This window comes from Rhinopithecus roxellana, chromosome 5 (assembly GCF_007565055.1).
Source record: "Rhinopithecus roxellana isolate Shanxi Qingling chromosome 5, ASM756505v1, whole genome shotgun sequence".
Lineage (NCBI taxonomy): Eukaryota > Metazoa > Chordata > Mammalia > Primates > Cercopithecidae > Rhinopithecus > Rhinopithecus roxellana.
In genome coordinates, this window is record NC_044553.1 from 82943557 (window position 1) to 82969385 (window position 25829).

Here is a 25829-nt window from a genome sequence, read left to right on the forward strand (position 1 = left end):
CACACTCCATTTCCATTCCTCTCTTTCATGGCAATCTTTGGCCTTCATGATGCATTGAAGATGTTCCTGTTGAAGTCACTAATGGCTTCCTAGTGGGTAAATTCACTAGATGCCTCTTAGGTGTTCACTGTCCTGACCACCTCAAGCCTTCCCTCTCCCTCAGTTGGCTTCCAACTTCTCTTGACTCCGCCTTTTTGTCCTTGTTCTGGTTATCTATTTGTATAGCAAATTTTCCCAAAACTTAGCAACTTAAAGTAACAATTTTATACTGCCCATAGATTCTACAGGTCAGGAATTCGGAAAGCACACAGAGGGCATAGTTTGTCTCTGATCCACAGAGGGCTCAAAGGCTGGGGTTGAATTTATGACTGGGGGCAGGAATCATCTGCTGGTATTGTCACTCACACCTGGCAGTTGATGCTGGCTGTCAGTGGGACATCAGCTGAGGCTGTCGGCCAGAAGACCTCCACATGGCTTCTCCCTGTAACCTGAGTCCTTCAAATCATGGCAGCCTCTGATTCTTACATAGTGGCTCAGGGCTCTGAAGGTGAATGTCCTACGAAAACCAGCAAAAGCTGTATCTTCTTTTATTAGCTAGCCTTGGAAGTCTCCCAGCAGCAACTCCACTGGAGTCAAGCTTTCCCAGATCATGGGAAAGGAACATAGGCCTTGTCTCTCTGGGAGGAGTGTCAAAATCCCACAGTAGGAAGGGCATGTGGGACAGAGGAGATTGCTGTAGCCATCTTTGGAAAATGCAATCTGCTACAATCCTCTTCCATGATTTTTCTTCCTATGCCCAACTTAATGGTAGCATCATCTGGAGTTTGATCACTGACTGATGTAACACTTTTCCCTGGTCAATTTTATCCACACCAACTCTCATCTACACACTGGTGACTGCTTGGTCTACATCTGATCTGGAATATGCACAAATATCTTCACCTAGATTTCTTAAGGTGGCTCAAATTTAACACACCCAAAACAATCCTTCTTGGCCCCTCAACAAGTCTGTTTCTCTTTCTGTACTACCCATGTGATTCATGATACCACCTAATTTCTGAAGTCATCTAAGTAAGAAAACAAGTAGTTATCTGTGTTTCTCCCTTTCACCTTCACCCTTCCACATCCAACTGTTGCCATCTTTTAACAATACTGCCTGCTTGATATTTTCAGTCCTTCTTTTCTTCAACCCCACTATCATCTCATTGACCTTAACTCAGATGCTCATCATCTCTAGGTGGGTTTTTGTAATTAATTCATAACTGGTCTCCCAGACTGGAGTCTTGCAACCCCTCCAAACTACTCACTGCTTGATCTTTCTAAAACATTATTCATATTACTCCCCTGCTTAAAATTCTGTAATGATGCCAACTGCCTACAGCACCCAAGTCGACATTCCTTTGGGTGTAGATGCCTTGTTCTTCATGATGGGTCACCACCTCCCTTTCCAGCTACCCTCCTTCTATTCCCTCACAATCAACCTACATCACAGCATCCTGAACTTCTTGCAGTCTCTAGAACATACTTTCTCATACTTGTATGCCTTTGCATATGCATTCCCTCTGCTTGGAAGTTCCTCTCCAACTCCTGCCTTAGAAATTCCTACTCATCGTCAAATACCTACATTAGGCAGGACTGCTTTGACTCTGCCTTCAGAAGACTGTCAGCCCCTATGTCCTATGTGTTGCCATAGCACTTCTTCCCAACATCATCATATTGTTCTTACACATAACATTTTCACATGATGTTATCATTTGTTTGTGTTATCATTCACCATTCTGACCACCATGACCATATGAGTCTGTATTTGAAAGGAATGCTATCAGTAAAGACCTCTTCATTACAGGCAACCCATTACAAACTTAACAACAAATCGAACAAGACATGATTCTGTCTAGTGTTAAGAATGATATAAACATGGTGGGCAGTGGTGGGGTGGTGCTCTGTGATATCCTGCCGCCTTCAAGAGGAACAATGTTGAAGGATTGCTGCTAAATCTGGGCTACCAACACTGCGTGGGAGGCATCTCCTCATGTTTTGGTCACAACCCCATGAAGAAAGTATGATTACCTCCTATTTCACCTATAAGACCGCGTTTCAGACAGGCTCCATGATGGGCACAAGGCCCTCAGCAGCAGATGGCAGAGCCAGCCTTTGAGCCCACAAAGGTCCGACTCCAGGGCCCATGCTATTTCACTGCGTCTACTACTTTCCTGATTCTTAAGTAGCTGATGCTTCACCTCTCCTGCGCATTTTCAGGACAGATCAGTAACCCCAGAAGTCACATGCGTGAGAGCCTGTGAAAAGGAGCCACCGACAAGGCTGAGGAATGCCAAACGTTAAACCCCATAAGTGACCAGTAGAGAAGGAGCTGTTGAAAGGTCTTCCCTTAGGGGCATGTGCTGGAGAAATCCACCCCTTCAGAGACAGTGGCACCATTGTTCAGATAAGTTACACAAACATGAGCAAGAACTAGATCCTACCAGCAAGAGAATTCACACATGCATTCTTGGCAAGTGAAGCTCCAGATCGAGGCAGCTGGTTTCACTCACAGGTGGGGAGAAGTTCCACAGAGGTGCATTTCTGATAAGGTTTAGTTCATTACAGAAGTATATCAGTCCTAACTCTCTACTGTGAATGACAGAAAATAAAATCAAACTGACTCAAGTAAATAAAAAAAAAGTATCAGCTAATTTATTGATGTATAACAAGCCACTCCCAAGACCTTGTGGTTTAAAATAACAACTCTGATTCTGTGGGTTGATGGGCCCACCCACCTGCTGGTTTCACTTGGGGCCCCCAGTGCAGCTGCATTCAGCTGGAAGATCAGCAAGGCTGAGATCTGAGATGACCTTACTGACATGTGGGGCGGCTAGGGGACTTCCGTTCTACTCCACGTGACCTCTCCTCTTTCAGTAGGTCAGATGGCTTTCTTAAAGGGTGGTCTCAGGACAGAGGTCCCAGAGGGTGAAGGCAGAAACTGCAAGGTCCCCAACGCTAGTCTCCACAACTCACACAGTGTCACTCCCACCACCTTCAAGAGTCCAAGCAAGTCACAAGGCCAGCCAAAATTCAAAAGGTGTGGAAATAGACCCCATCTCTTAATGAAAGGAGCCATAAAGAAATTGTGGCCATATTTAATCTACCGTAGGAAGCTACTGGCTCATATAAACAAGAGATTCAAGGAAGCTTTTAGCAGAGTGAGATCCAGGTGTTTGCAATATATTGTAAGAAACCTGTCTCTTTCTTCCCTCAGCTTTCTTTTGCTCTGTGTTGGATTTATTTTGAAGCAAGCTTTTCCTTCATAGTAACCAAATAACTGCCAACCACTACAGGCCTACATCTTTAGAGCATACCAACCCCAGGGCCTCTCTTTCTCCAGAGTTTCAATAAAAAGTCTCCAAATTGAATCCACTGGTCCAGCATAAGTCACATGACCATTCTTAAACCAGAGGAGAGCATACACTGATCAGGCCTGGGTCATGTATTCACCCTAGAACTGGGAGATGGGATCAGTCCACTCGAGTTATGAAGAGTAAGAGTGAGGGACCAGTGTTCCCCAAAGGAAAGTAGAGATTCTATCGCCAGAAAAGACAGAGTAGAGGCTGGGCAGACGAAAACAACAGATGTTTCCTACAATAGGCTTCTAAAGATGGTGACAAGGCAAAGAGCCACCACAGAATGCACTGAATTTCCCTCTCCCAATGCATCATGGAATTCTGCCAGCTGACAAGTCCCCGTTTCCCAGTGGGGTGGTGTGTGCACCACTGAACAGCTTCTTGTGCATTTGAAAAACAAAGACATAGGACAAAGCCTTTTGCAATATGCACTTGCACAGTTCTTCAATCTGGCAAAAGATATTCTTTCTCAGACATTTGTCAAATTCCTCCCTAAGATGTCCTACCCTAATAGGAATCAGAATATTTTAACTCAGACTTTTTCCTGGAACAGATGCAAACACAACTTCCCCCTTGCTTTCCACAGCTCCATCATAGGCCAACTCACAAAATCTTGGAAGCAACTGGGCCAGCACGACACGAAGGCTGAGGGACAATGTGAAGATGTGTGTCATCAGTAAATTAGTCATTCCACCTCAGATAGTTCCATCCCCAAGAATATTTACAGTATAAACTGCAGAAATTAGGATATCCACAAGTGAACGAATGAATGAGTCAAAGACTGAACAAAGGAGTAAGGAAATGAGTCAAAATGCACCTCCTGGTTAGAGCTGTGCTTCAGGCCCTGAGTAAAGATGGTCAGAGGGCAAATGTACCTTAGCAATCCAAGCAGCCCTTCTCTTTGGACTGTCTTGGACTATTACTAATTTATGTTGTAGCACTTCTCTTCCTCTTCCTGGACATCTCCTGAGTATGGGAGAAGGAGCTGAGAAAAGATATCTCTCATTTTAAATTTCATCACATGGTATAGCAGTCGCAAGTGACCCTTAAGACTTGGTCTTCCATGGAATTGGACATCATCTTTCTAGAACTGCAGCTGCCCAGTTGAGATTCCCAATTTCATGTCAATACAGGAGCAGCTCCAACACAAAAACAAGAAGAGGGTAAGAAAAATCTATCCTCGAAGAAGAGGATAATATTTTGCTAATAATGGCCATTACAGGCTAGCATGACTAACAGTCATGCTAGACCAGGCCATTGTGGCATGTGGTCATGAGTTTAATCAGCTGTGGCAAGAACGAGGATGGAGAAGTGCAATTCACCTTGTTTTAGCAATAGGGAATACCTGGTTATCAGGTTTTTCATAATTAACACAAGAGGAGAGCCTTTGGGTGTCAGGGACAGGCAAGAACATGTTCGTTTTCTTGACACCTTCCAGCACATTATTAAGCTATGAGTAAACACCCTGTTGCATGAAGTAAGCATCTCAGGTCAATGAACCTCTGTGTGTCTCAGTTTCCTCATCTGTAAAATGGAATAATAATAATATATTTGTCATCAGAATAAGATGGATTAGTATGTGCAAAGGGCTTAGAAAAGTACCTGGCACATAAGAAGAGCCAGATAAGTGTTATAAGTGTTGTCCATTATGTACTGCTCCATACATGAGGGACTATCTTGTTCCCTGTTGTATTTTGTTTCCCAGCACCTAGAACAGTAGCTGGCACATAGTAGTAGCTCAATAAATATTTGTAGAATGTGTTGATTTGAACAGCAGAAAACACTAGCTCTGTGCCAGGCTCTTTGCTAGGAGCTTCAACGTGAAAAAATAAATAAATGGCACATACACTCCCTACCCTCAGCCACATCCCATAAGGACTAGGTAGCTGGGTGGCTGCTTCCCACATGACTAGCTCTAGGAGGCACAGGGGGGCCTTCCTCCTCTCTTCCTAGGCCTCCCTTCGCATTGACAGCTTTCGCAAAGCACAGCCACCTGAGCAGGGAACTGTGAAGAAGTATCCATAATCCACCACTGAGCACACTCTGTGTGTGTCTGGAGTGAATAGAAATGAGTATGGCGAGTATGTTAGAAGCTTGGTAGCCTCCACTCCATCCTAACAACAAGTAAAAAGCTGAACAAACTGAAAATCAACAACTCTCATTTCACAGGGCAAACCACTGCCCCCAAAATTGGAGAGACTGGCAGATACAGAGAATCACAGCTTACCAGGGCAGAAACCTCCACAGGAACCAGTGTGGTAAGAAAACCTAAACCGGTATCTAAACCTCAAAAGTTTAGGTAGGAAAGCCTAAACTGTAACTGACAACCTGCCAGCGGCTCAGTAGGAACAAGTCTAAGAGTCAAAAACTGCAAGGGCACCTAGACTTGGGGGGACCTCCACATTTTAGTGAGTTTTACCTCCAGGAGCCCTACCTGGTTCTCACAGTGAATATCAGAGAAAAATCTCTTTGCCCTTTGTATTAGTCTATTCTCACATTGCTATAAAGAAATGCCTGGGGATTGGACAATTCATGAAGAAAAATGTTTAGTTGGCTCATAGTTCTACAGGAAGCACAGTGGCATTTACTTCTTGGGAGGCCTCAGGAAACTTACAATCATGGCGGAAAGCAAAAGGCAAGCAGGCACATCTTACAAAGTTGGAACAGAAGGAAGAGAGTCAGAGAGGGGAGGTGCCACACACTTTTAAACAACCAGATCTCATGAGAACTCTGTCACAAGAATAGTACCAAAGGGATGATGCTAAATCATTCATGAAGGATCCAACCCCATGATCCAATCACCTCCCACCAGGCCCCACTTCCAACACTGGGGATTATAATTGAACATGAAACTTGGGTAGAGACACAGATCCCAACCCTTCCAGCAGAAGACGGGGGAGGCAGTCATTTTGAAATATAGCAGAGCATTCTGTTCCCCTTAACAAGGCCTTTGCCATCAGGAGAAACTATTTTATCAGAGCCTAACCTGTTGGGATTTTATCAGAGCCTAAACTACCTGGGAGAAGGGAAATAAACTCTAGCCCACCCTAGCCGTCATGTTCCACCTAAGGTAGGGGGAAACACTAAGAAGCACTTATGAAGTTCACAGTCCAAGGGCACAGGCTCACCAAAAAACTAAGACCTAATCATGGGACTACAGAATGCTTCTCCTCCCCCTACATCTTACCACCACATCACTAAAGGCCTATTTACCACGAGTCGTTTTGCCCAATACATCATGGCTGACTTTCAACAAAAAATTACAAGGGATACTAGAAGGCAAAAACAAACAAACAAAAAAACACAGTTTGAAGAGATAGAGCAAGCATCAGTACCAGACAAATATGGCTGTGACGTTGGAATTATTAGATCAGGAATTTTTTTTAAACTATGATTAATACGCTAAGGGCTCTAATGGAAAAAGTAAACAACATACAAGAACAGATGGGTAATATAAACAGTGAAATGGAAATTCTGATAAATAATCAAAAAGAAATGCAAGAGATCAAAAACACTATAACAGAAATGAAGAATTCCTTTCTTTGATGGTCTCATTAGTAAACTGGACATGGCAGAGGAAAGAATCTCTGAGCTTGAGGATATGGCAATAGAAACTTCCAAAACTGAAAAGCAAAGAGAAAAAAGACTGGAAAAAAAAAAAACAGAATCAAATATACAAGAACTTTGGGACAAGCATGAGAGGTATAACATGTATAATGGAAATACTAAAAGGAGAAGAAAGAAAGAAACAGAAGAATTATTTGAAGCAATAGTAACTGAGAATTTCCCCAAAATTCATGCCAGACACCAGACCACAGATCCAGAAAGCTCAGAGAGAACACCAAGCCAGGAAATTGAAAAAAAAAAAAAAAAAAAAAAAAAAAAAAAGCCCTAGTCATATCATATTCAAACTGCAAAAAAAAAAAAAAAAAAAAAAAAAAATCAAAGATAAAGAAAAAAGTATTGCAAGAAGCCAAAGGAAAATACACCTTATGTATAGAGGAGCAAAGATAAGAATTATATCCAACTTATCCTCAGAAACCATGTAAGGAAGAATAGAGTGTGATGAAATACTTTAAATGTTGAGAGAAAAAATTACCCTCCTAGAATTCTGTATTTTGCAAAATTATCCTTTAAAAGTGATAGAGAAACAGACTCTGAGGCAAATAAAAACTGAGGGAACTTGTTGCCAGTAGACCTGCCTTGTAAGAAACATTAAAAGAAGTTATTCAGAGAGAAGGAAAAAACATAGCTCAGAAACTCAGATCTACATAAAGAAAGAGCATTAGAGAAAGAATAAGTGGAGGCAAATTAAAACTTTTATTTATTATATTATCAATTAATTTAACAGATAATAGTTTTTTCAAAATAATAATATTAGCAACAATGTAGTCCATGAGTACAGCTTACATATAAGTTAAATAAATGACAGCATGATACAAGGGACAGGAGAGAGGAATTAGAAATACTTTATTATGGCTGGGCGCAGTGGCTCAAGCCTGTAATCCCAGCACTTTGGGAGGCCGAGACGGGCCGATCACGAGGTCAGGAGATCGAGACCATCCTGGCTAACACAGTGAAACCCCGTCTCTACTAAAAAATACAAAAAACTAGCCGGGCAAGGTGACGGGCGCCTGTAGTCCCAGCTACTCGGGAGGCTGAGGCAGGAGAATGGCGTAAACCCGGGAGGCGGAGCTTGCAGTGAGCTGAGATCCTGCCACTGCACTCCAGCCTGGGCGACAGAGCGAGACTCCGTCCCAAAAAAAAAAAAAAAGAAATACTTTATTATAAGGTATTTGCACTACCCATGAAGTAGCATAGTGTTACTTGAAAGAAGACTTGGATTAGTTTTAAATGTTTATTGCAAACTCTGGGGCAACCATTTTGAAAAGTTCTTTTTAAGTATAATTGCTACACTAAGAAAAGAGAAAATGAAATCATTAAAAATGCTCAACTAAAAACACAACTGGCAGAAAAATGAGTTGAAGACAAAAATAGGCACAAAGAACAAGAGCAATAAGTAGAAAACAGTAGCAAATATGGTAGATATTAATTCAACTACATCAATTATCACTTTAAATATAAATGGTCCAAATATACAAATTAAAAGTACTTAGAAGAAAAAAAAAGTAGGTGTGGCTGGTCCAAGCCACGTTATCTGGAAATATCCCTCCAGGAAGTCATGCTAACAGCAAGGAGTTATTGTTTCTGAACTGCAGTTCTGAGAAAGACCCGGAACGATGGTGTGTAGGGACACAATGGGCTCTGCCCTTATTGGCCTTCTAACACCCAGACAAGGGGAAGGCTCATATGAGTTTAGAGGAGGAGGGGGCCAGAAAAGCCAGGCACTGCCCCTCCAGCTCCATGGAATGTTCCTGAATCACATCTGGGAACACATCGGACAGTCACTAGCCTGACTCCCAACCCCAAAAATCGTGAGGAGGGTACATCAATCAGCAAGACCTTCCACTTACCTCCTAATGGCAAAACTGTTTCTCACAGTCTTACAGACTTCCTATGATTTCTCACAGTCTTAGAGAAATATGGAGAAGGTGATCAGGACTACTCGAGCTTCCTTTAGATGCTATAGTCAGGAAAACAGCCTACTATGCCAGGAAAAGGGAAAAACGAAACAAGACTTCAAGAAAGAAAGAGCATCCAGTTGCCTGGAAGAGAAGCCATAGCCACATGGCACATGGAGGAAGACCATGCCAAGAAGCATCCTCCCTCCACTGACTTACATTTAAGAGGATCCTCCTGACCTATATCAGATTGGGAAAGTGAAGGAATTTTATATATTGCACATAAAATGAACTTTATTTTTAAACAAAAGGGAATAAAACCATGGATTATAAATCTTTACTGTATTGATGGGACTCTTTTAGCTTTAATTCCAAGGGGGAAATCTAATTTTGGGTTCTTACATGGATCTCTCATATTTTCTTGTTACAACTATTATTTTTGTGAATAGTCAACATTTATTGAGCTTCCTGCCATCACTTCATTTAAGCTTCTCAATTACCCAACGAGTTAAATAATATCTTTCTTTTCTTGAAGAGGAAGCTGAAGCATGGAGCTTAGTTCATTTGCCTGAGGACATACAGCTAGAAAGTGGCTTTTCTGAGAAAGAGACCTAATCTCAGGTCTCTTTGACCCAAAACCACTATGCTACACTGCCCTCTAGGTAGGCAAGAAAGCAGGCAGCTAGTCAAATGGTATCAGCTCAGACTTCTATCATCCAGCATTGAGATGAGAGGTGAATTTCATTCTCAAAGTAGATGCAGCTTTAGGAAAAGAAAGGTACACACCGGGGGCCAAGTACCCTGGCTCACATCTATAATTCCAGCCCTTTGGGAGGGTGAAGTAGGAAGATTGCTTGAGCCCAAGAGTTCAAGACCAGCCTAGACAATATAGCAAGACTGTGTCTCTTCAAAAATTTAAAAATTAGCCAGGTGTGGAGGCACACCTTAGTTCAAGCTACTCAGGAGCCTAAGGCATTGGGATCATCTGAGCCCCAAGAGTTCAATTGCACCACTGCACTCTAGCCTAGGTGACAGAAGAAGACCTGTCTCAAAAAAAAAAAAAGAAAAAAGAAAAGAAAAGAAAGAAGGGAGGGAGGAAGGAAGGAAGGAAGGAAGGAAGGAAGGAAGGAAGGAAGGAAGGAAGGAAGGAAGGAAGGAAGGAAGAAAGGAAGGAAGGAAGGAAGGAAGGAAGGAGGGAAAAAAGGGTACAAACTGGGAATCAGCAATATTGGGACCAAGTCTGTGAGCCCAGTCTTTTCCAAAGGCTCTACCTTGATGGGGGGAAAGAAAGTATGATGCCATACCACCAAGAAAAGTTATATGGTCCTCAAAGCCAGGAAGAAGACTAGAAGGATGGAATGATGCATCCTGACCTCTGTTCGTTCAGGCTGTCAATCTTCCCTAAGGCTTTCTGAAGTCACTGGCAGAGAGACAGAGAGAAAGTATCCAAAGAAGGAGGGCCCTGGCTACTTTCAGACCCTCCTCAACAAAAACAAAGGGTTTCTACTTCTACTCTCAAGAAGGGTATTGATTTTAAAACCCACCTAGGAAACTATCATGCCGACCATCAAACATGCTCTCACTGCTCCAGATCACTTGCCATTCAGTTGGGTGGATGTTTACATTGATCTCATTCCTATTAACCAGCATCAACAGTCCTACACCGAGATCTACCTTTACTTCTTCAAACAGAATCACTGGCTACTTGTTCTATCAGCTCTACTTCACATTTCCTAACTGAAACCTTCAACACTGGCGGAAACCAGAAACTCACCCCTTTTCAGGAGATGGGAATGCTATGAAATGCATGCACAGTCAGGTGGCAAGGACGGGGAAGATTCCAAATGTCCTGAGGTTTTAGTCACCTTTCCCAACCGCTGGAAATTGGTGAACTGGCCAAAGCCAACTTAGAAACACAATCCTCTACAAAAATTCAAGCTCTTCCCCTCCCCCACACCTGGAATTGTGCCACTTTTCCAAATGTTCCAGGGCATCTTTGAAAGGAAAAGGCATGCACAGAGCCATAAAGGGACATATCTAGAACCTGGCCCTGGCTCTGCCATTAGCTGGCCAAGTGCACTGGGGACAGTCCTTAAATATCTGTAAAACGAAGGCATCTATGGGAATCTTTCAACTGTAGGCCTATTATCCTCATTTTGGGCTCTCGGGAATCATCTTCACATGGCCTATCTATTCTATTCTGAAATTTTCTGAACTCTTTCTATGTTCCCTTTTTCCTGTCAGCTCCAACTCTTGGAACATCTGCACTGGGAGGACCCTGGAAAATCATTTAATTTCCTTAACAAATGAAGCAACTGATCACCCAGTAAGAGGAAAGCCCCGCTCTGAGCTCTGACCATCCATGTCCAGCACCCTTCTCACCACACAGCCCACCCTACCATTCCACTTGTCTCCAAATGTCACAGATCCCAACACAAATCCTGTGGTTGTTGCTCCAGCATTCCTTCTACTCTCCTACCTTGTCCAGTAGCCATGTGGTCAGGAAAAGCTAACATGATTAACCTGACTCCTTGTCCCAGAAATGGGTAATCCTATCACCCACCCCTGCCACAGTGATTGGTCTAAGAAACCTGGGCCCAAGTCAAGCATGGCATTCTCCTGGCCAAAGGGATTGGTTAAAAGAATGGCTAAGTTTCCTGATACCATCTAGGAATGAAGACTCTGCACCTTCTGAGAGAGCTATTGAAAGTCAATTCTCTTTTCCCTCTTCTAGAAAGGATGATGTTTAGCTAGGAAGGATGGAACCACTGCAGCCATTTGCCCCCATGACAAAAGCTGGACTTGGGATAAAACATGCATCACACAAGGCAGAGGGGAGCTACATAAAGGCACTGTATATTTGATGATGATGCTGAGCCACTGAATCAAACCACTTCTGAAAATCACTGTATTAGTTTGCTAGAGCTGCCATAACAAAATACCACAGACTGAGTAGCGTAAACCACAGAAATTTATTTTCTCACAATTCTGGAGGCTGGAAGTTCAAGACCAAGGTGCTGGCAGGGTTGGTCTCCTCTGAGGCCTCTCTCCTTAGCTTGCAGATGGCTAACCTCTCACTGCCCCGTCACAGGGCAATCATGTCCCTAGTTTTTCTCTGTGTGTTCTAATCTCCTCTTCTTACATGGGCACCAGTCAGACTGGATTAGGGCCCACCCTAACAGACTCATTTTAACCTAATTGCTTCATCAAGGCCCTAGCTCCAAATTCAATCACATTCTGGGGTACTAGGGGTAAAGACTTCATATGAATTTGGAGGAGATAGAATTCAGCCCATGGTACCTGTCTTACCTCTGTACCTTCTGCTACTTGAGCCAATGAATCTCCTTCACTGTATAAGCCAGTTCAAAATGCATTATTTGTTTCTTGTAATATAAATACCCAACTGATATAAATATACCAAAGATCACACAAAAAGCAAATCTATCTTTACATCCGAAAAACCTCCCAATTAACACTAAAAAATAGAACCAGCTCCCTTATGCTCTTACCACTTCAACCAGAAACCACCAAGGTGGTTCCCCTCCCAAGGCCACCAACCAAAAACTCAGGGCATAGTTTCCCCCTCAGAGCTTTGCAGTCGCATGCAGCCTTCCCACTGAGAGAGGCTTCAGAAGGGAATTTTAGCACAAAACCCCCTTCTCTATCCCTCCACAGCAACATCAGAGACAAGGAAAATAATGGCAATACCTCCCAAAAGTTAGAATCTCTTTTCAGTACAGCCTGTTACTTGTTTAAAAATCAGTGAATTAGCAGGTCCAGCAATGATCATCAATGGATGCTCACATCATAGATGTTGTATGTCTCCTGAAGGAAGTACACACCAACTCCCATGAAATATACTTGCAAAAATATATCTATCAAACCAATACCTGATCAAACCTATAGATTTAACTACCATTTTACAAGAAACATAAAGGATAGAGGGACATGTTACAAAATGCAACAGAAATGCAGGCAGCAAAATCTAGTGTGGAAACCCCAGAAGACCCGTTTACTCAACAAATAAATTACAAAGTAAAAAAGAGGTAGAGGAGAAACTCATAGATTAAAACAGACTTAGGAGACAAATCAACCAATTGCAATATGTGGACCTTATTTGGGCCTTGATTTGAAGAAACAGAATAGCATATTTAAGGGATCATCAAGGAAATTTGAATGTTGATTATTTGATTGTATTATATTACAGAATTATTGCTAATACATTTTGGTAGTGGTTTGGTATCATGGTTAGGTTTTTTAATGAATCCTAAACTTTTAGAGATATACATGAAAATGTACAGATGATAAAACACAATGTCAGATTTGCTTCAAAATAATCTGAGCAGGGGAATAAGGAGACGTTTGCTTTAAAATAATCTGAGCAGGGCAATAGGGAGACTGGTAGAAGAAACAAGACTGGCCATGAGTGGTTCATGGTCGAATGTGGGTAAGGGATCCATGGTAATCCATTACACTATTCTCTCCTTTTGTGTATATTTGGAAGTTTTCATAACAACAAAAAAAATAATGACTAGATAGGACCCAAAGATGAAGGAGAGTCTAAGTCCTTTGCCAAAGCTCTAGTGTCATTTCCAATACAGCTTGCTTACCAACACATTTTACATAAATTTCCCCAATTACCTTCACAGAATCTTCCATTTGGCATATCTTCTTTCCAGATGTTACTGGAATTTCTGAAGCATGGAACAAGTATGCTCTCCAAAGGATTACATTAAGAAGTTTCATTCAGAACACACTACAGAAACTCACAGCAAACATTAATTGGTGACCTGTGTGTCACGCATTTGTTGCTGCCTGTGCAACCCAAGTCTTTAGAAATTTATTCAACCTAATTTCTACAATCTTAGTAGAAGGCCTTTCTCAGCCTGACACCAAAGACAGAAACCATAACAACAGATTAGCCACATAAACATGTAAAAGTTCAGTGGATTGAAACCCTCATCCTTTCATATAACATACTGAGAAAGGCATTTGCCAGACTTGACAGAAAAACAGATTAATATCTTTAGTATTTTTTTAAAAAAAAAAAAAACCTACCATCCCTATTTTTTAAATTAGCAGAAGCCCTGGGCAGGTAATTTACAAAAGAAAGGAACTAATTTAAGATTGGCAGATACAATACAAGATACTCCATTCAATTTCAATTTCAGATAAACAATGAATAATTTTTATGTGGGTCATACTTACACTAAAACATAATCTGTTGTTTATCTGAAATTCCAATTTACCTGGGCATTCTGTATTTTTACTTTCCAACATTGGAAATCTTAAACCGACGACAACTTAACTTGAAGAAGATGAAGAAGAACCTCATTCATGATCATCCAGGGAGGGCAGGGACGACAGGCAAGCAGAGGCCTGGGGAGGGCAGAGAGGAGCACTAACGCTGGCAAGCACAGGCCAGGAGAAGGGAGCAGCAGCCCCTCCTGGCCCTGAGGAGGGCAGGAGGGAGAGGCCAGCAGATGCAGTCCGGGGAGTAGGGAGAGAAGAGGAATTGCAACTTTGGTTAAACACCCCTGAGCCTGTCCTTCAGAGGAAAGGAAAGGCATGCTCAGCTTCATGCAGCTGAGAACCCCTCCCAGAAGCACCACTTTTAATATTTGTTCTTAAACAGTTTGTGATCTATCTAAATGCATGTTAATATCTTATGAAAAATGTATAATGTGTTACTTAATATATACAAAAAGGAATTTAATAATCTATGTATTCACCGCCCAATTTTAAGACAAACAATATTACCATTCAATCCAAGCCTTCCGTGTGTCCCCTCATGACATATTCCAGTTTGCCCTACTTTACCATTAACCTGAGCTCCACACAGCGTTCATCACTGCCCTTAATTTTATCTTACATTTTTTACATCTAAACAATATAGCTTTTGCATGCTGTCAATCTTTATGTAAATAACAGCATTATGTATTATTCTGCAATTTGCCTTTTTCATGCAACATTGTTGAAATTAATCTGCAATAATTAGTATAGGTTTAGATTAGTCATTTTCAGTGTTGTGTAAGAGTCCATTATTTGCATATACTTTAATTTATTTTTCTATTCTTCTGTTGGTGGTCATTTAGCTAATTTCCAATGTTTTACTACCACCAGAAAATGCTGCTATGAACAGTCTTGAACATATCTCTCCATATACACTAGATTTTCTCCAGGGTATGTACCAGAGCAGAATTACAAGGTCAAAGAGTGTGTACAACTTCAACTGTAATTCTACAAAGTTATACTAATTTATATTCCCACCAGTAGCAATAAATATATTTTTTACAGTTATGTCCTGCTGAGGTTAATTGAAAACTCTCCTTTAAAGCAGCCTGAGCTCAAAGCATGTTGAAAATGAGCAGTCCTGGTACTAATAGTTACTAGCCCTAAAAGTTAGCCCAACATGAATACAGGCCAATTGTGTCAGATGTAGATTGAATTCCAGGGTGACTCAGGAATCAGGCTGGACTGAGACAGGTTTAGGGGGCATTTTTCAATCATGCATGTTTTAATCTTTATTATTTTGCTCTAGAATTAAAAAATGCTCATTGTAAACAAAATTGTGTTAATAGTCACCAAAATGCATCTCTTGGAAATTGAACATCCCCATGATCACCACCACTAACAGCATGACAAATAATCTACATAATTTTTTAATATATAAACCAACTTTTTTACCTAAAAGGGATCATCTATTCCCTTTTTTGCATATTACTTCTTTTTACTATCCAATATAGCTTTACAAGGAAAGAAATCATCTACCTTTATTGAAAATTCTATTATTCAATAAACGTTTATTAAGCACCTGCTTTTGGGCAGGATGGAGTCTATAAAGAAAATTAAGCGACTTCATCATTAAGAGGCTCCTACCCTAAAGGAAAGAAACTAACAGATGCTGGTCATAATGATGGCCTCAATTGTAAAGCACTTTCTATGAGCCAGGCACTGTACCAGGCCCTTGATGAATGTGGTAGGCAGGATAATGCCCCCCACAAAGATGTCCATGTGCTAATCCTAATAATGCTATGTTACAGGGCAAGGAGGTTTGTTCTAATCAGCTACACTTAAAATAAGGAGATTACTTGGAATTATCTGGGTGGGCTCAGTGTAATCACAAGAGTCCTTAAATGGCAAAGAGGGACACAGAAAATTCAGAACCAGAGAGACCCTGGCAGCATGAGGAAAGATTTGGCCAATCATTGCTAACTTTGAAGGTGGAAGGGACCACAAACCAAGGAATGCAGGCAGATTCCAGAGGCTAGAAAAGGCAAGAAAAAAGATTCTCTCCTACAGCTCCAGAAAGGAACTCAGTCCTGTTGATTTTTTTAGCCCATTAAGAGCCGTCTCAGACTTCTGATCCCTAGAAATTTGTGTTGTTTAAGCCACTAGGTTTGTGTTCATTTGTCACAGCAGCAATAGGAAGCTAATACAAGGCACATCATCCATTTTCCCCACCGCCCTAGAAAAGAGGTGCTGTGACCTCCAATGGACAAATCAGGGAACAGAGGACCTAAGAGGCCAAATTACTAGCCCAGATGCCCAACAACAGAGCCAGACTCACACTTGAGTCTGTCTGCCTCTGAGCCTATGCTGAGGCTGCTCCTGGTTGGCTGGGATACAGGGAAGATGGTGACACATGCCATCATAGGGGTAAGCAAATGATTCCTTGCTTAAAGGAAACTGAGAGAATTCATCCTGGGACCAATCTAGAAGGACTGCATGGAGGTAGCATCTGAACCTTTTGAATGATGGGCAGGATTCTGACAGATAGAAATGGGGAAGGAAGGAGAGATCAGGAGGTACAGTGGTTCAGCCCTGCTGAGGTTTAGGGCACATAGGGGTATCCAGCAGGAGGTAAGGTTGGACATGCTGGTCAGAGTCCAGCACTGTCCAATATGATAGCCACCAACCACATGTGGCTATTAACATTCATATTTACATTAATTTAATTTAATTTAAAATTCAGGTCCTCAGTGTACTAACCACGTTTCAAATGTTCAATAGCCACATGTGGCTAATATTGGACAGTGCAGTTATAAACCATGTCCACCCTTGTGGAAAGTTCTATGGATGAAGGGAAGTCACTGGCATCATCGTTTTTAAGCAGGTCACTGGCACTTTGGAAGGAGGAAGTGAAGGAGTAAGGCATGTCCTTTTATAACACTCCCTATCTCATTATTTTATTTGTTACCTACAATGTGTCCTCTCCCCAGGGGCTTGGCAGAAGTTTCAAGAATAAATGCACAATGAACATCCATAAAAATTATTTAAAACTCCCAGCACTGCCTTAGAATGCATATCTAGTTCTAAAAATAAGCCACTCTGGGAAGTAGGTCCAATTTTTCTCCACTGTCAATACTTTAAAAAAAAAAAAAAGCCTTTCAGTCCTTATCTTATAGAATCCAACGAACACTGTAGTGTAAAATAGTTTTTAAGGAGGCGAGGCATAGTTGTTCAGATCTCTAGATAATTTGTCAGGTTTCAAAACACATTACGCCTGACCTCATGGAACTATGCTCAGTCCCAGTGCTCTCTGGTGGTGGGAAAGGCTCTGCTGAGATAAGAGCTACCTTCCCTGTCTTAGAGAGGCTGCCCCATTCTGACTCAAAAAAAGGATGCTGAAATCAACCAAGGCGATGTCCAGGAAGTATGCAGAGCCCCATACCTAACGAGCTTAGATGTGGCCAAAGGTAAGATTATTTTGTGATCTAGCAACTGAATTCTGAATGATGTTGGATGCAAAAGAAAACCCTATAGTCACCTGTGTTGCTTTGGGGTCTTCATGGGGACAGTTGGAAGTGATCCATGGCAATCCAATCTCTAGACCTCTCGGTGACTCATGGCTCATGCAGAGCATGTACTGTACAAATCTAACCCTGTTTGGTGGCCTCACAAGCAGCTCCAATTGATTTCTCATCTGCAACTCAACCTTTGTCCTCCCCAAACATGGAAGGAGGGGGCCCTCCACACTGACATCCTCCACCACTAGCAGCAATACTAGAACTTGGCAGCCTAAACAATAAATCTCTATGTGGCTCAGAGAGAAAGGGTGCCCTGTACCTGCTAAGCAGGATCATGCATCCCACCCCCAGCTCCTGAAAAAGGTGGTGAGGGGAGGTTGGAATGAAGACAGGCATCAAACAGGCCTTCCCCTAACCCAGACACTACCTCCACCCACAGGCCCCACTGGCCCCACTGGCAAATAAAGTTTCTAACCCAAGCATCAGCTCATGACCACTTCCACTCTGCAGGGTGAATCACCCTGAGCAAGGAAAAGGGAAGATTGCCCACTGCCAGCTTAGCTTTACAAATGAGCCCTTAAGCCACCTGATGCAGACGTTTATGCCAGGGTCTGGGTCTGCTCTGGGTCTAGAAGCCAAAATCACTCCCCAGTGGGGTTATTTTAGATAGAGACACATGCACATCTTGAAAGGGGGAGAAGGAAGCAGAAGGTGGAAAGAAAGGAGTCCCTTACTCTGGGAATTTTTGTTTGTTTGACCTCACATGCAAAGAATTGAATTAATTATAATCTTTGGCTCATGACACATTCAACATTGGTTTATGCAGGGCTCACTTTTTTTATCAGCTATTAGATCTTGAATAATGGACACATGCCTTTAGGCCCATCCTCCCTCTCCCCAAAAAGGTAGAGTATCAACACCAACCCACACCAACCATATGGTTTTACCCATTCTATCCCCCTGCCTCACCCTCACTTCACCCTGAATCTGTATCCATCATTACTTTACTTTGCTTTTCATCGCGTTTTCTTGTAGCTGTACGTATTCCTAAAAAGGTTTTTTTTTATTATTTTACTTATTTATAAGTTTATTTTTTAAATGTCATGCTGTATCTTTTGGTAATTTTCTTTCACTTAATATCATATTGCCAAGACTTATCCATATTTTTGCATGTCACTGTTGCTCACTTGTTTTGGCTGAGTATAATTTTACACTGTGAATTCATCACAGTTTACTCATCTGCCCTCCCACTGATGAGCATCTGGGCTCTTTCCAGGTATGTGACTTTGTAAACATACTTGCACAGGACATGAGTTTCTCCTGGGCACATATAGCCGGAGTGGAATTGCTGGGCCACAGAAATGTGAATGCTCAACTTCAGAAGATAATTAGATCATATCAATTCTTTTCTATTTTGATTGCATTTCCTAGAGATTCTAAAAGGATTGTTTCCTCTTCCTGTCCTCCTCAATTTTGTTTCTATAAATTTCACATGTCAGCTCCACCAAAATGTTTAAATCTGGTCCTTGGCCTAACACTTGAGTAGCACTTCAGCTAAATCCCCCCATATGAAAGAGAAGGATTCTTGTCAGGGGCACAGATAATAGGAAAAGCATCTAAGCAGACACAAGGACCTACCCTGGACCAGATGCTGGGGTGGGCTAGTCAAATGGAAGGAAACAGTTTAGAAGCTGTTTCACTCTTGGCAAATGCAAGACACAAAAAACGACTGGGGAGAAGCTATAAAGCCAGTTTCCCTATTCAAAGTTGCATGTTCAGTCTCTCTTCCCCCACCTTCCTGTAACTACCAAGCACACTTATTTTTAAACAAAGAACAAAAACCCAAAAATGGAAAAGCCAGTTTGTAAATAACCAATTTCACGTTTAAACAACAGCAGGGGTCCAGGTTGGACATCATTATGCAGTCCACTTCATTTCAATATATATTTACAGAATGCTTTACAACGTGACAAGTACCCTGATGAATGAGGTCTCTATTCTGCCCTCAAGGGGCTTGCAGATTTGTTCATTTAACAAAACAGATCATGCATGAAGTGCTAAAGGGGTCACTTAGTGCTAAGAAGAGGAAGATGCTGGCCTGATACTAAGATGCTTACTGCAAGAGGATTAATACAAGTTAGAATGCAAGTGGACCAGATACAGAAGTTGTTCAAAGGAGAGAGTAATCGTTCCTAAGCAAAAAGAATGCTCTGTAGAAAAGTTCCTAGAGAGTAATGTTGGATCTGGGTTTTGAAGAATGAATCAAGTGATCAAGAGGCGAGAGAAGCAATAACAAATACCTAAAACATGTAAGAAATCAGTTTCAGGTTGAAGAATACACAAATGAATGGAAAGAGACATCACGTTCATGAACTGGAATAGCAAATGTTGTGAAAATGTCTATACTTCCCAAAGCAATCTACAGATTCAGTGCAATCCCTATCAAAATACTAAGATGTTCTTCATAGAAATAGAAAAAAAAACCCTAAAATTTTGTATAACCACAAAAGACCCTGAACAGCCAAAGCAAAGTAAAAAGTAACAAGAACAAAGCTGGAGGCATCACATTATATGACTTCAAAATAAACTACAAAGCTATAGAACCAAGACAGCATGGTACTGGCATAAAAACAGACACATAGACCAATGGAACAGAATACAGAGCCCAAAAATAAATCCACACATTTACAGCCAACTGATTTCAACAAAGGTACCAAGAACACACAATGGGGAAAGGAAAATCTTCAATAAATGGTGTTAGGAAAACTGGATATCCACATGCAGAAGAATGAAATTAGACCCTCATATCTCACTATATACAAAAATCAACTCAAATGAATTAAAGACTTAAATGTAAGATCCAAAACTGTGACACTATTAAAAGAAAACATACGGGGAAAGCTCCATGACATTGGTTTGGGGACCTCAAAAGCACAAGCAACGAAAGCAAAATTAGACAAATGAAATTATACCAAACTAAAAAGCTTCTGCACAGGAAGGAAAACAGTTAACCAACTAAAGAGATCACCTAGAGAATGGGAGAACATATTCACAAACTATATATCTGATAAGGAGTTACTATGCACAGTACACAGAGAACTCAAATCACTCAATAGCAAAAAAAAACAAAAAACAATGCAATGAAAAAATGGGCAAAAGATCTGAATAGGCATTTCTCAAAAGAAGACATAGAAATGGCCAATAGGTATATTTAAAAATGCTCAACATCACTAATCATCAGGGAAATGCAGTTAAACCACAATGAGATACCACCTCACTCCAGTTAGAACGGCTATTATCAAAAAGACAAAAAACAACAAGTGCTGGCAAGGATATGAAGAAAAGGGGGTCCTTACACACTGTTGGTGGGAATGTAAATTAGCCATTATAAGACACAGTAAAAACATTCCTCAAAAAATTAAAAACAGAACTAGCACATGACCCAGCAATCTCACTGCTGGACATTTATCCAAAGGAAATGAAATCAATATGTTGAAGAAATACCTGTTCTCCCACGTTTATTGCAACATTGTTCATAATAGCCAAGATATGAAATCAACCTAACTGTCCATCAGTGGATGAATGGATAGAGAAAAAATGGTATATATACACAAGGAATACTCTTCAGCCATAGAAAAGAATGAAGTCCTGTCATTTGCAACAACATGGATAAACCTGGAGGACATTAAGTAAAGTCAGCCACCACAGAAGGACAGATACCACGTCATCTCACTCATACGTGGAATCTAAAAAAATTGGTCTCATAGAAGCAGAAAATAGAACAGTGGTTACCAGAGGCTGGGGAACGAAGAGGGGAGAGGGGAAGGAGAGAGGTTGGTCAAAGGGTACATAATTATAGTTAGAGAGGAGTAATATATCCAAGAGATCTATTGTGTAGCAAAGTGACTATAGTTAGTGACAAGTTATTGTATCCTTGAAAAATGCAAAGAGTGGATGTTAAGTGCTCTTGCCACAAAAATGATAATTATGTGAGGTAATGCCATCATTAATTAGCTAGATTTGACTGTTTCACAATGTATATACACTTCAAAACATCATGTTGTGCATGATAAATACATACAATACAATGCTATCTGTCAAATTTAAAAAATAAAAATCCATTTCTGACTCAGACCTCTTGATCTTCGCATCATCTCATATTTCTCACTTCTTAAATCTAGTTCCTGCCTCCAGACAAAGTGGAACCTGTGATCACTCTTTAACACACATTAACTGCATTTATTTGTTCATTCCACCAACACCAACGAAGTAAATCTTGACAGATGTCTGGTCCTTGCTGAGCTCCAGAGATAAATCCCTGGACAACACAGAAACAGTTCCTGCCTTCACCCAGCTTTCCGTCTTCAAGGGAGACACAGAATTTAACAAAGACAGGCAGTTGGCTGGACCATCTGCCAGACACCATCAGTCAGGGAGAGCCCCTCCCCCATCCCATCGTCCCCTGAAACATTTTCAGCAAATTGTGCAGGATTAAAGAAACAGTTCTGCCTCCTCAGTAATTAAAAGAATCCTGACCAACGTCCCAGGTAGCCAAGCGGCCACTCAGAGTTGAGAGACTCCAAAATCAGGTGCTTCCTACATAATAGCCTCCAATCTGATACTTGATAGCCGCTGGTTTCCAGAGTCAAACAAATGTCAGGAATTTTATGAAGGAAGGCAGGAAGCAAATAAGGGGGCAAGGACTGGGGTCTAGGCCTCGGGGGAGCTCAATTAGTGAGCCAGATAAAGTTAAACTGAAAGGGCATGCTCTTGGTTTCCTAGAAAGCCAGCTGGAAAAGATGCCAATCCTTAAGCCTCTGTCACTCAAAAGATTAACAGAAGAGACTTAGGAGCGCCCACAGGGAATAATGCAACAAGCCAGATGTTTCTGCTTCTCGGATGACGCTGCTCTCAACAACCAGAGCTACACTTTTGAGGCCACCAATAAGCCATAGAAAAGAACTGGAGTCTTTGGGGATAGGTTGAAATTCAGTCATTTCCCTTAAGTGATACAGATACCAAAAAAAAAAAAAAAAAAAGTTAATAATTTCTCTGCAAACTCCCCTGATGTATCCGGGTTCTGTATTTCTCATCAAGCCATCTCTTTCTTTAACAGAAATGGCATCACTCAGATGAACACTCGCTACAGCTGCATAGTGGTGGGAAAAGCACACAATCTTTCAATCCATATAAACTGGAAGCTCAGGCAAGCCGATTGGCCACCCTGAGTCTCACTTTGTCGTCTGCAAAATGACTTTTTAAAAGACCCACCCTCTTGTTCTTGTTCGAATAAGAGATCACGTAAAGTGCCCAGCCCAGATGTTCATAAGTGGTAGCTCTTGTTAACTATAAACACAACCAGGTAACCACATGCTCGAGACAGCACCTTCTCCTTGGTACTTTCTAAACACACCAAGATGTGTGTGTGCATGTGTGTGTGTTTGTGTGTGTATTTGAGTGAAAGAGAGAAAGAGGAAAAAAAAGAGGGGGAGAGAGAGAGAGAGAAGCAGCTTGGACATACACCAGCCTATTTACAATTCCTGCTTATGTTCCATCACTTCGATCAGATTAATAAACTAGAAGAGCTGGAAGGAACCTAACCATGGTGCCTGATTTCCCCCTCAAGTCCCTAGCTTTCCCCTAAAGGTTGCTTTCTCTGATTCCAGGAGGCCAGGAAGGAGAGCCATATGGCTTGAGACTCTAGACAAGCCCAGCAGCAAACAAATGAGCCCCCCACCATTTGTCTCAGGGCCTCTCTCCTTTCGACCCTCCTGTGGGCGGCCATCCAGATTTCAGTCGGGGGGCTCTGGTCTGCATCTCTGTCTTGACTGTTCCTAATTATTGGAGGGAACGCATGGCTCGCCTGACCTCAGAGTTTAAGAGCTCCGGGTCCTAATATCAAACCAAGCAGCTTCATTTAAAAGGCATCCTCATCTGCATCCATAAAAGTCACTCCCGGAGCCCTTACTTGCCCCAGCTTTGGGAATGCCTGCTGTCGAGGATTTATGACACGCCCTGGATCTAATCTGCCACACTTTAACTGCTGCTGTTGCACATCTGGTCATAAAAGCAAGGGCTGGCCCAACACGGGGACAAACACTTTTCTTTCCTAAGTGGCTGCAAATCTGATCTCACAGTGATAGCTGGGCTTGGATGTAATCAACCCAGCATCTGGGCAGTCTTTAAGACTTGTCAAGCATTACAAGACTTTTCCTCCACACGACAGCTATAAAAATGATTCTCATATAGCAAAAGCTATGAATAAACAACCTGCAATCTGAACAGGTGGTCAAGAGCTAGGCCCAAGGATGTTCAGGAAAGGAAGCACGAGTTGATTGAGCCAACCTTGTTTTCGCAAAGATCCTAGCTACTTTCACATGGACTCTCAGGCTACCAGTTAAGAAGCAATTGCCCTGACATAAACTGATGCTTGGCCAGAGATTGCCTGGATTAAGTTTGGTCGAAAGAACCACTAGGTGGTTTAATAGTACATGTTTTAAGGCAGTGAAATTCTTTATTAGACCAATTGGTAGGGAGTGTTGGGGGGATAATCTAGACCAGAAATGAACACAATGCTGTCGGTTCCAGGAGATTTTACAATGCCCTGGACAATCTGTCCTGTGCACAGAATTGGCAGGTTTCATGTCGTTCAGAAACTCCAATCAGACCAAGGTTCAACAAGTAATTCAACCTCCCAGCACTGAACCCAGGGGAAGAGACCCCTGAATATTGCGCAACTCTCCCCTCCCACCTCTTTACAGTACCCCACCTCTGACCCTCTTCCAGTGCCTGCCCAGCAGGAGGGGACATTAAAATTATCTGCTGTGGGTTTTACGAGCAGTGATCTCTTTTTAAAACAACAACACAAGGTCCTTGTATGGCTCGCGGGTAACCTAAAACTCTCCAGGCAGAGCTGCACCCACCCCCGCCAACCCCCGCCGCCTGCCAACAACGCCAGCGCGCTGGACCTGGCGCAGCGTGGGACCACAGGGAAGCCCTACATGAGCGGAGAGCGAGCTTCTCTCCGACGCAGGAGGCACCTCTGAGGGTCTTGAGCAAAATGCAGGGGAGAAGAGATTGGGAAAGAAAATCCACCAGTGACAGTTCGGGGGCAGGGGAGGGATGGTGCTGCAAGAAAGGGAGGGGTGGTGGCTCCAATGGGAGAAAAAAAAATTTCAGCAAATTCACCAACGAAGCCCGCAGGGGACCTGGTAGTAGACAGAAGACAACAGGTCTCTGACATCTCTCTTCCCCTTCCTGCCCCCAGGGATGAGTGGCGAAGCGACCTCGCCTCCCTCCGCAGGTGGGCGCAAAGCAAGGGGCGCACTTACCCTTGGGCCTGTGGTGCGGTGGCCACGAGCCGGGGACAGCTGCACTAACACCAGCAGCAAGTGGGGCGTGAGCAGGCGGGCGCAGCGCGCGGGCAGCATGGTGCCAGCCAGGCTGGGCAGCCGGCAGCGAGCGGGGTTCGCGGGCTCCGCGGGGTGCACAGCGCGTCTCGCTTCCTTCGTTCCTTCGCTCGGGGCCCTCGCGGCGGCGGGGAGCGGGCAACGGTCCTGCGGCGGGGTCTCGCAGAGGCTGCGGGCAGGGGACACAGTCATTAACCGCGCCGGAGGGGAGCTGGAGCGCGAGCGTGTGCTCTGCGCGCGTCGCTAGCTCCGCTCGGCGGGGCCCAGGCAGCAGCAGGTTGGACGCCTGAGCCCGGGCCATGGGAATTCCCGTTATAAACCCCCGGGAGGGGCGGGGCGGGGCACGGCGGGCCTGATTGACGGGCCAAGAGGCCTGTTGCAGCCGACCCTCTGGCAGGTGAAAGCCAATGGGAGAGGGGCAAGAGGAGCCGCTCGTGGTCAACCCCCAGCCGAGGAGCTCTGCCGGAGTGGGCCCCTGGAGAGACTGGGATAAAGAGTAACTTTCTTGTGGCACTTCTGCCAGAGGAAGCCTGAGAGAGCCCCAGCAGCCGACACCCACCAGAATGTTCATCTGGCTAATAATAATGCCTTAAGCATGTATATTTCTTAGCTTAAGTTCGTCACTGTCCCAACAGCCGGGTGAAGTAGGCAGGGAAAATACTCCTAGCCCCATTTATCAGATGAGAATGCTGTGTCACAAAGGCGCCAAGAGATCTGCCTCCCTGCTGCATCTGGGAAGAGCAACTGGGA

General features: G+C 42.8%; 1 protein-coding gene across 7 annotated transcripts in view; it reads right to left on the reverse strand.

Annotated features, from left to right (window-relative positions):
• Positions 1-25395, reverse strand: part of SMOC1 (SPARC related modular calcium binding 1) — a 156978-nt gene extending 131583 nt beyond the window's left edge. For all 7 annotated transcript variants that reach the window (XM_010359752.2, XM_010359751.2, XM_010359750.2 and 4 more), the window contains exon 1: positions 25002-25395. In XM_010359752.2, coding sequence (XP_010358054.1) covers positions 25002-25271 — 270 coding nt within the window. In that variant the 5' untranslated portion in view covers positions 25272-25395. The remainder of the gene's footprint in view (positions 1-25001) is intronic.
• Between the last annotated feature and the right edge of the window lie 434 nt (positions 25396-25829).